Source organism: Calypte anna, chromosome 2 (genome assembly GCF_003957555.1).
Source record: "Calypte anna isolate BGI_N300 chromosome 2, bCalAnn1_v1.p, whole genome shotgun sequence".
Classification (NCBI taxonomy): Eukaryota; Metazoa; Chordata; class Aves; order Apodiformes; family Trochilidae; genus Calypte; species Calypte anna.
The window spans coordinates 129,851,852-129,863,905 of NC_044245.1; the positions used below are offsets into that span (position 1 = coordinate 129,851,852).

Consider the following 12,054-nt stretch of genomic DNA (forward strand, 5'->3'; position numbering starts at 1 on the left):
TATTTGAAAAGCTAATATTTGATAGAGGTTTGAGTGTAGACCACTTGGAGGGAAGAGACAGCTTATAGTATTCCACGAATGATTGAGAAATGAATGGATAGGATAAACTGTGAGGGGCCTATCTAACAGGTGAAAGCAAGCTAGTTATATTCAGTACAATTTATTTGTACTGTAAAAGAGACCTTAGAATTGATCAAAGTAAGTGGTAAATGGATTCGCAGCAGTTTTCTGAAGGAATATAGATGAAAAGCCTTATTTGTATGAAAAGCTATGTATTGGAAATACCTCACCTATCCCTCATAGTCTCGAGTGTAGAGGTTTGGGCTGATTTTAAATGTCATTCATGAGATATCTATCCTCATAACCATGATTAAAATTTCATGGGCATGAGTTGTTGTGCTTAAACCCCAGTAGACAAATCAGCCCCACACAGCCACTCACTTCTCCTTAGCAGGATGAGGTGGGACTCTGAAGGGTAAAAGTGAGAAAACTCATGGGTTGAACTAAAGAGAGTTTAATAGGTAAAGCAGAAGCTGAACATGAAAACAAAGCAAAAAAAGGAATTAATTCACTACTTCCAATCAGCAGGCAGGTGTTCAGCCACTTCTGGGAAAGCAGAGCTCCATCACACATAACAGTTACTTAGGGAGACCAATTCCATAAATCTGAATGTCTTCCCCCTTCTTGCTTGTCACAGCTTTTAACCCTTAGCACAGTATCATATGGTATGGGAGATTCCTTTGGCCAATTGGGGACAGCTGTCCCAAATATGTCCCCCCCAGTATGTAAACCTCCAGCCTACTAGCTGGTGGGACAGTGTGAGAAGCAGAAAAGACCTTAACACTATGCAAGCACTGGCAGTAACAAAAACATGCCCATGTTTGTGGCAGTTTTCATCACAAATCCAAAACAGCAGCATACCAGCTACTATGAAGACAATTAGGTCTATCCCAAAGCCCATACATTGTTGCACAGTTAGTTCATTATTGTATTCTTGAACTGTATTATTTTGAAATAATTGCTACTGGTTTGTGTGTTCATTCTAAGATGAAACAGGAGATGCAGCAATTGTTCCATTGCTTTTGTGACAGCTTTTTGTGGGAAAATTTTCTGGTTTCAGCATACTCATTGCTGAAATATAAGGTATTATAAATGCTATGCTATGAAAAAATAAGTCAAAAGCACATTTAAAAGCTAATACTGCTATCTGAAATGTATTTGGATTTATAGCAGTGCTTTCCTTCTCCTTTTGTTCTGTCTTATGTTGGACTCTTCTCCTTCCTGTATTTTAGCTTAACTCACAGCAACAAAAATAAAATTTTAGTTTTTAGTATTTAAATTCATATTAGAGATTTTGCCAACTAAAAAGGAGAAAAAATGGAAAGAAAAAAAAGGAGAGAAAAGTATGTTTTTACTAATAACTTTCAGTAGGAATGATCTAATTTGTTGATCATAGTGATAGATAAAAGATTAATACATTTAACCAAATTCTTTTGTTTGTTTTAAACTGATGATATATTTTAAGCCAATCATGAAAGCAAGAAGTTATTTTAATATTATCAAACCCAGATTTGAAGGAAAGATCCTAGTGAGAGAGAGAGAATCTCCCTGGTTGGGATAAAGCCTATGGTAAGGAATTTATTTGTGTGTGGCTTTGTGCTCCGGGAATAATGCCAAACAGAAGTTCTCACAATCTTGATATTTTTGATTCTCTAATGGAGCTATTGCCTTCTCCCATGCCAATACTCCCTCTTAAACAGACTATTAAAAAGTTTTTTTCAAATCTTTTAAGTTACCCTCTTAGCTTCTTCCCATGTAGAGGTAAATACTTTCTATGGATTTATTGGGAGAATCTTGTAATTTGCATTCTGTCTTTCAACAAGAATTTGGGGACATACAACCATTCTGAAGATGTTACCATCTCTCTGGAATTATATTTATTCAAGCTTGCATTTCTTGGAAATGACTTTTTGAATAATTTCATCTTTTATAGAGAAGATGTAAGTAAAAGACATGCTTACAAATGATGCATTGTTACTTTCAAAGAAACCTGTGTTCTTACTTGTATATTTTTCTTACCCCATGAAAAACTAAAAGAGGAGGGAAAGGGAGCACAGCCATGCTGTCATCTGGGGATATTGTAGCCTACTCACAGAGACTTACTGACCTCAGCATGTCAGCATACTGTAAAAATAGCTTATACCAAGATCAGGTCTTTCCATTTCTTTTTAGAGTTCTGATAAATTTCTTTCCTGAGGTTAATTGTAGTTTTAAAGGATAATTAAAAGAACATTTTAAGTACAATACTTGAATCCAGAAACATAACTTAGCTCAATCATACTAAGTAATATCAACAGAAACTGATTAATCAACGTTAAGAACAATGTAAAAATAAATAACAATAATAAAAGAACAATAAATATAATAATAAACAATAATAAGAAAAATAAATAACAAATATAACTAATTAGGTTCATTAAAAGATATTGAGCTTCAATAAAAATTATAAGGTACTACTTTTATATTTCATATCAGGGTCCATGAGGTAATATTCCCTGAGAATACTGAAACAGAATCATGGAATAATTCATAGAGCAGCCCTGATTGGAAGCAACCTTCAATGATGATCTGGTCCAAACTTCTGTAGCAAAGGGATCCTAGATGAAGTTATTCAGCACCCTTTCCAGTTGCTTCCTGAAAACCTCCTCATCTCTAGGGAGGTTGTTCTGTCAACTCTTGCTCTTAGTGTGAAAAAACTTCTTTCTTATATCAAGATAAAACCTCTCCAGGTGCAGTTTGTATCTTTTGCCCATTGTCTTCTCCATTTGTGAAGAAGGGGACCTCTAAATGATTTTAGCTGCCCTTTAAGTAAAATGGTTACAAAGAAGGAATTAAATAGTTAGAAACTCAGTCTGAGCAGAACTGAAATCTTTTAGGGTGATTGGTGAGTTTCTGAGCATGCCTATGTACATCCAACTGTATCATCTGCAAGTCCCAAACTATGGTGATAGAACAAAATGTGGTAAATTTACAGATGGACAAAATATGTTGTTATGATCAGGACTTCTGGACTGATTAGTGGCCTTCCAAAAATTTACCATAGGAAAATAAATTGAAGACATGAATCATAGAATGATTTAGGCTAGAACTACCTTACAGATCATCTCATTCCAACCCTTGTCCATGGTCAAGGACACCTCCCATCAGACCAGGTTACTGAAAGCTCCATTCAACCTGGCCTTGAGCACTTCCAGGGAGAGGGCATCCACAGCTTCTCTGGACAGCCTGTTCCAAGGGAGGGAACTAAAATCATAGAGTAATAGTGAGAGCATTTTCAGCATCTATGAAATTTTCCTGTGTTTAAAAGTATACATTTTTAATTATTAAAGTAATTTCCTAGGTTCCATTCATACTTTAAAACTTGTTATGTTTTTTTTTTTTTAATCTCCTGTCCTTTCTCTTGGAGTTCATAGTTCTTGGAGTTCAAAGTTCTATGATTCCCTTTTTGGAAACATATTTGGCTAGTTCAGATACAGTAAGATTCATTTTAGAAACCAATGTTCAAAATATCTTTAAATTGTTTTTGATATTTCTAGAGATCTTATTTATGTTTTCATGGATAGCAATATACTGACAGCAGTCATATAAATCACTGTTTATTCCATATATTTAAACTCAGTATGTTGTCAAGTGACTGTAGAGAGATAAAAAATAAGGGCTTCTGCTACTAGTATGTGGATTAATTATAATGAAATGTATTGGTCATAAATTACAATATAGTAGCATATAGAGGCTTCTAACTACAAAAAAAGGCAGTTAAATGCTTGAAGTAGAGCGACAGTATATTGGCATTCTTAGAAGTTATCTTGCATTATGTTTTTAAACATTATCAGCTTTAGTAATAATATACCAGATAAATGGTAATGTAGCTTGTCTGGCAGGTCAGCTGCCAGAGATCTGAAGGTGGTATTTAGAAGTTATATATCTTAATGAATACAATCTCAAGTTTTTTAAATCAGCAGTGAAGCAATTAAAAATAAGGATTTTTGCAAGCAGTAGATCAGGAGTTAGCCAGAATCTTGAACCATAGTAGAGATCTGTCATGTATGTGTTTTATAATCCTTCCCATAAGAGCTGTGGGCTGAGCACTAATTCCACTGAAGGCAATGTCAGGTTTACTTACAAAAACTGCAACATAGAAGAATCTCAGCAGTTAGACTGCAAAGCAATAGTATATGTGGATGGAAGGGTTAGATGCAGAGAAAAAAACCTACCAAATATTGCAAAGACTTTTCCTTTCTTCCTACTAATAAATAGTTTTTGAAATAAAATTCTATAAACAGTTTTGCTTTTGCTGTTTTTTTAGACACTTTGAATTTATTATATAAATAATTGAATAAAACCTGTCTGCAAATGAATGCAGGTACAGGCTTTTCTTAAAAACCAAAAAAGCAAACAATGTAAAGTTGCAAATTTCCTATATTTTTGTTACGGTGTTTTTCAGCATAGTGTAGTTTGTTTACATTTATAGAATTAAGTGGGGTTTTTTAAGGTAGATAACGTTTACAATGTAGTGGAATTAGCATTCAGGATTTTGTTTGGACAGTCTTTCTAATCCATGAACGATACACGATGTTAATTTACTGTGGTGGTCATAAAGAAAAGCAAAGTTCGTGTGTAGTAATTAGAAACATGTAATTAGAGTTGACTTCGCATTTGAATTTTTTCCAACTATTACAATTAATATTTTGTATTTCTTGGCTAACTGAACTTGGAAAAAAAATACAGATTGCTAACTATTTTAAAATTTCTAATCCGAAACCTTTCCAAAATATGTTCAAGTTGCTTTGGCTGAGTCTAGTTCTCCAGTATGTAATAAGTTCAAAATAAACTACTGAAGTATTCAGTTCCTTCTTAGTATTAGATACACAGACTCACCTGATACACAATACCAACCAATATAGATGTATTGCTGGTGCAACCTGTGGAAGAAACAACAGGATTCTTACTAAAATAATATGGTAAAAATATATATATTTGGATCCAGCTTTATTTTAATTTCAAAACTTTTTAAAGGTTTCTTCTAAATAATCACAGTTAACATTTTGTGCTATTTTTACTGTTTTGATTTCTCAGTAGGACAGTGTTGACTGTAGATCACACCAGGCAGCAAACACACTCTTCCTGTATTTTTTGGATTCACTGTTTTGAATTTATTGTCCTGTGAGACTCCAAGGGACCAACCCATTATACATTTGTATTTGCCATCTTCTAATTCTTAAGACTGGCTCCCATGCTTCTGGGGTGTTAGATTAATTTGGACTCTTCTTACTTATGATTTCAGGCCCAAATCTTGAAAACTGAAGCTTCATACCAAATCACCTTCTGAATTTTGATATGGGAAGGACAACTTATTTTCTTCTTTCCCTCCAAATAAATGTGCACTGTACAAAGATGAAGACTGTTTCAAGCCAGGCTGAGGTTTAGGGATACCCACCAGCCTTCTGTGTTTGGGTATAAGACTGCATCAAGCTACTTTCATGTTGCTTTGAATTGGAGCAGGCTCTTTCTCTTCATCAATGAAAAACTGAGATGCTGAGCACAGACTCCCTGTCATTCAAGTGAGGACAAAAAGACTCAACTTCCTCAGCAAAGAATCTGATACACAGAATGTTGAACAGTTTCTTTGGAGAAAACCAAGCCAGACCAAACAAACAAAACCACAAAACAAACAAACACCCCCTCCCCCATGAAAATAATTCCTATGCTCTCTGTTCTCAGCCTTTCATTTCTAACTAGTAGAGCTACTGAAGGTTTTCTCTCACTCAAAAGAGTTCCTGTTGGCCTTTTAAAGACTTACCCAAGTAATTATCTGTGTGGTCCTCCTTTGGAAACCTCCCTTTTATTTCCCATCTGTCAACAATCTAAGGAAAAAGGATTGTACCAAAGTTGCATCTGTTTTGTTGTTCTGCTGGACATTGCCAATTCCCTCTCTAATTATTCTTGATAATGATTTCCAGTAATCTGCCAGGCACTTTTGTGAGTAGCCTCCTTCCTAAATATAAGAACTGAAGTGCTCTGTATGTGTCTGTAGTAGTTTATTTGGGCAAAATCCATCATCACTGGGTTTTAGGAAGATAAGTGAAGGCAGTGGAAAAGAGCTGCACTGTGACCAAATTCTCACTTACCTGAACAGTGTGCTGGAATAGACTTTACTTGGTGGCATCATGTGTTTGAGCTTCAAGCTGTGAATTTTTCGAAGAAAAAATTCTCTTTTGTACTATTAAAACCTATAAATGTAAGTATATCATGGAAGGACATGCTGCTGCCATCTATATGCTGAAATAAGTATGGAGTGGTTTCACGTTACTGTGCAGTTTGAGTTTTCATATAAAGCAAAGGGACATTTTTTCAAGCCTGTACAACATGTTTGTTCACAGTTTGGGTTGACATTCACATTGGTTTTCAATTTGTAAAAAGATGTAAAACATTTACAATATTGACATAAAATATTGATAGGCTGAGGGAGCTGGGGTTGTTTGGCCTGGAGAAAAGAGAGCTCTGGGGAGACCTAATACTTTTAGGTATAATACTATAAGGTATATATCATAGAATCATAGAATTGGCTGGGTTGGAAGGGACCTCAGAGATCATCAAGTCCAACCCTTGAACCACCGTTGCGGTTGCTAGACCATGGCACTGAGTGCCACATCCAGTCTTTTTTTAAATATCTCCAGGGATGGAGAATCCACTACTTCCCTGGGCAGCCCATTCCAATGACGGATCACTCTTTCCGTAAAGAAATTCTTTCTAATATCTAACCTAAACTTCCCCTGGCACAATTTAAGTCCATGCCCTCTTGTCTTGTTGAAAGTCGTTTGGTAAAAGAGCCCAACCCCCACCTGGCTACACCCTCCTTTCAGGTAGTTGTAGAGAGCGATGAGGTCTCCCCTGAGCCGCCTCTTCTTTAGGCTGAACAACCCCAGTTCTCTCAGCCTCTCCTCGTAGGGTCTATGCTCGAGTCCCTTCACCAGCCTGGTTGCCCTCCTTTGGACCTGCTCCAGGACCTCGATATCCTTCCTGAACTGGGGGGCCCAGAACTGGACACAGTACTCAAGGTGTGGCCTCACGAGGGCTGAGTACAGGGGCAGAATCACTTCCTTGGACCTGCTGGCAATGCTGTTCCAGATACAGGCCAGGATGCCATTGGCTTTCTTGGCCACCTGGGCACACTGCTGGCTCATGTTCAGCTTCTTGTCGATCCAGACTCCCAGGTCCTTTTCTGCCTGGCTGCTCTCCAGCCACTCTGTCCCCAGCCTGTAGCGCTGCATGGGGTTGTTGTGGCCAAAGTGCAGGACCCGGCACTTGGCCGTGTTAAACCTCATCCCGTTGGAATCAGCCCAACTCTCCAGTCTGTCCAGGTCCCTCTGCAGAGCCCTCCTGCCTTCTAGTTGATCAACACTCCCCCCCAGCTTAGTGTCGTCTGCGAATTTGCTGATGATGGACTCAATCCCCTCATCTAAAATCATCAATGAAGATGTTGAACAGAACTGGGCCCAACACTGATCCCTGGGGGACACCACTAGTGACCGGCCGCCAACTGGATGCAGCCCCGTTCAGCACCACTCTCTGGGCCCGGCCCTCCAGCCAGTTCCTAACCCAGCACAGGGTGCTCCTGTCCAAGCTGCGGGCTGACAGTTTTTTCAGGAGGATGCTGTGGGAGACGGTGTCAAAGGCTTTGCTGAAGTCTAGGTACACCACATCCACAGCCCTCCCCTCATCCACCAGTCGGGTCACCTGATCATAAAAGGAGATCAGGTTGGTCAGGCATGACCTGCCCTTCCTAAAACCGTGCTGGCTGGGTCTGATCCCTTGCCCATCCTGCAGGTGCTGTGTGATTGCACTGAGGATGATCTGTTCCATGACCCTGCCAGGCACTGAGGTCAGGCTGACGGGCCTGTAGTTTCCTGGGTCCTCTTTCCGGCCCTTTTTGTGGATTGGCGTGACATTCGCCAATTTCCAATCATCTGGGATGTCCCCAGTGAGCCAGGACTGTTGATAGATGATAGCGAGAGGCTTGGCGAGCTCTTCTGCCAGCTCCTTCATTACCCTTGGGTGGATCCCATCTGGTCCCATAGACTTGTGGGGATCCAAGCATCGCAGTAGGTCACAGACTGTGTCCTTCAGGATTACAGGGGGGCTGTTTAGATTCATGTCACTTTCTATGAGCTCCAGAAGCCATCCGTCTTCAGGGTAACCTGTCTTTCCGCTGAAAACTGAGGTAAAGAAGGTGTTAAATACCTCAGCCTTTTCTTCATCTTTAACAACTATATTCCCACTCGTGTCTAGTATAGAATGGATATTTTCCTTGCCCCTTCTTTTGCTGCTAATGTATCTGTAGAAGGACTTTTTGTTATCCTTCACAGAGGTGGCGAGATTCCGTTCGCATTGTGCTTTTGTGTCTCTGATTTTCTTTCGACATGACTTAACAATATTCCTAAATTCCTCCTCAGTAGTTATCCCTTTTTTCCATAATTGGTAGGCCCTCCTCTTAACCCTAATTTCTTTCAGAATCTCCCAATTCAGCCAGGCCGGTCGTCTTCCCCGCCGGCTCGCTTTTCGGCATACTGGGACAGCCTGCTCCTGTGCTTTCAGAACTTGTTCCTTGAAGTACAACCAACCCTCCTGTACCCCTCTGTTTTCAAGGTCTGTTTCCCAGGGTATACTCCGAACAAGTCTTCTGAAGAGGTCAAAATCTGCCCTTCGGAAGTCCAGTGTAGAGGTCTTATTGACGACCCTCCTTGTATCCCTGAATATTGAAAACTTTATTATTTCATGGTCACTAAGTCCCAGGCGACCACCGACCACCACATCTCCCACCAGCTCCTCTCTGTTTGTGAAAAGAAGGTCAAGCGAGGCTCCATTCCTGGTGGGCTCATTTACTAGCTGGAGCAGGAAATTATCCTCTATACACTCCAGGAATCTTCTAGACTGCTTCGTCTCTGTGCTGTGGAGTTCCCAGCAGATGTCTGGTAGGTTAAAGTCGCCCACGAGAACAAGGGATGACGATTTGGAGACATCCGCCAGTTGCCTGTAGAATACTTCATCATCCTCATCATCTTGATTGGGTGGTCTGTAACAGACTCCCATCACAATATCAGCCTTGTTGACCTTCCCCTTGATTCTGATCCACAGGCACTCCACCTTATTATTACAGACTTCAATTTCGAAAGTGTCAAGGGACTCCCTAACATATAGGGCTACCCCTCCGCCTCTCCTACCCTGCCTGTCCCTTCTGAAGAGCCTATAGCCACCTATAGTAGCACTCCAGTCATGGGAGTCATCCCACCACGTTTCCGTGATAGCGATTACATCATAGCTTTCCTGATGCATGTGTGTGTGTATATATACACACGCACACCTATATATATGTATGTGTGTATGTGTATATATATTTATATATTTGTATATGTGTGTATATATATATATATATATATATATATATATGGGAGACCTTCCAGTACCCCAACAGGGCCTAGCAGGAAGGCCAGAGATGAACTGTTTGCAAGGGCCTGTAGTGATAGGACAAGGGGCAATGGTTTTAAATTAGAGGAAAGCAGATTTAGATTGGATGTTAGGAAAAAATTCTTTACCATTAGGGCAGTGGAAAAATGGAACAGGTTGTCCAGGGTGGTAGTTGAGGCCTCATCTCTGGAGATATTCAAGGTGAGGCTTGATGAGGCTCTGAGCAACCTGATCTAGTTGAGGGTATCCATGCTTACTGCAGAGGGGTTGGACTGGATGGCCATCCCTTCTAACACAATTTATTCTGTGGTTCTGTGATTTATTGCTGTTGTTTAGGTTCTAAGTTATAGAATGGAAGTGATGCTTGAATTATATTTGTGAGAGTTCGGAATCAATTTAAAGGTTGTTTATTGCACTTGCAGACTTCTTAAGGGACTTGGGATAATGCCTTTACTGTGTTTTGAGAAAATAATAACCCAGTTTTTGTTATGCAATTATTTGACTGTTCTCCCTTCCTTTTGATCATTAGGTGATGCTTTTCCATGGACTATTAGTCTGCATCATTTCAGTATATATACTCTTCTTGGACAACAAATGACACTTAATTTAGTGGAACCAATGGGCTGTACTTCTACTTTAGCTGTTACTTCACAGAAACTACTTGCTTCGGGGCCAGAATCTAGACATTCATTTGTCGTCTGCCTCCATGTCGACCTTGAGTCCCTTGAAATAAAATGCTCCAACCCCCAGGTTGGTACATTTAATTGATTTATGAAAGGAAATTAAAAATAACTCGATTTAAGTATAATTGTTCTGTGTTTTGTTGAAGAGAGTCTCTTCTATCTTAATTTTTTTTTAACAGGGCCATCAAGATCAAGGTGCTTAGATTAAGATTTGCTTTGAAGCTCTCTCAAGTTTTGTAATTTAAACTCTGCTCAAAATGTAATAGCTACAGTATAAATGCATCTTTTGGCTGATGGAGTGAAATGAATTGCAGATGTACCATTAAATGCTAAAGTGCTATTCTGCTGTCACATATATTGAAGTGGTTTAATGTAACTTTTTACCATATTTTCATAGAACTAACATTTCTTTGAACATAAAGTTTCTTAGGCGAACAATGGTATCCTATACTAAAGGGAAAAAACTCAAAACAGACGAATGTGTTTAAACAAAATTTGCCACCTCATTTTTGTTTATTAAAAGGCAAAGATGCTGCTAGATTTTCAGAAAGGGCACTTTCTGTATCCTACTGGCTTGTATCAGATTTGCTGTAGTTTCAAATAGAGTAGGTTTTTCTATGAAAAACTCGAGTAATGTTTACTGCAACTTGCATAACACCACCCTGGCAGCTGCAGCATTTCCAGTGATACTGAAGGAAAAACTCTTATTGGGAACTGCAAAACTGATGAGGTGTGAGTAGTGCTCTGCATTCATATGTTGTCTACTCCAGAGTTTTAGCAATATGTAAAAATATTCAAAGGACGTTGTGTACAAATGGGCTGCTTTTTGCTTCTGTTAATAGTAAAAAAGGAAAGGACCCAAAGTATTATAATTTTGATCTGATAGATAGCACATCACATTTGTAAAGGTTGTGGACCTATGGCCTATGTCTGGGAATACTAATGCTAAGGTGGTTGGTGAAATTTTAACATTATCCCTTGTGTATACACATTATAATACATTACTCAATCACATGCAGTTTTTCCCTTGCCTCATTCCATATTCTATGAATGAAAAAAGCCTTTTATTTTATCCTCACTGTGTGGTCTCCTGCCTCATTCACTGCCTTCTATCCAAGTTACTTCTCATTCATTTGTATGACATTATCATCTGCACTGGATGGAAGAGGTTGGTAGAGTGAGATTGCATGTCAGGCACGGCAAAATAAAATTTAAAATTGAGTATCCTCAACAAGAGGACTCATAAAGCTGCATGCCAGGTCTTTTTACACACTGAAAGGTTCGTTACTCAGTTCTAAATATATAAATAGGAAAGGACAAAATTGTGATTTTGCTGACTATTAAATTATGATTTTGCTGACTATTTTCCATTTTCTATTTACAGACTTCTGAAAGCTTTATTTTACAACTTTGTGGTATTCCCGTAATGTTTAATAAATTCACATGCAGTAATTTTACAGCCTGGGGGAAACTTGTCTCATCCTGTATTAATTTTCATAGAACTGTAGAAAATTCCTCTTGGTATTGTAGCTATCCAGAGAATTGTCAAATATTTTGAAAGGTTCATTTTCTTTTCTGCTTTTGATTCGTAGTCTCTCAGTAATTCCAGAGAGCTTTTTTAAAAAAAATCTTCAAATGCGTTACTCGTGGTTAATATATGTAATACATTAATAGCGTTAATTTATAAGCAAAATGATTTTGTTATAAGTGGAAGCCTTATCTAAATTTGAATCACCAATTAAAAAAGGAAAATCCAATAAGTAAACATTTTCAAGCTTTCCTAGCAGAGTGTGATCAAATTGTTTTGCAAACTGTAAGAAAATATCTGTATTTAAAAATTTAAATT

The 12,054-nt window shown here is 38.6% G+C and overlaps 1 protein-coding gene across 1 annotated transcript in view; it reads left to right on the plus strand.

Moving 5' to 3' along the window:
* VPS13B (vacuolar protein sorting 13 homolog B) overlaps window positions 1-12,054 on the plus strand; it is a 417,894-nt gene that overhangs the window by 208,368 nt on the left and 197,472 nt on the right. Inside the window, 1 exon segment of the mRNA XM_030444536.1 lies at window positions 10,055-10,275. Within this exon segment, the coding sequence (XP_030300396.1) occupies window positions 10,055-10,275 (221 nt within the window).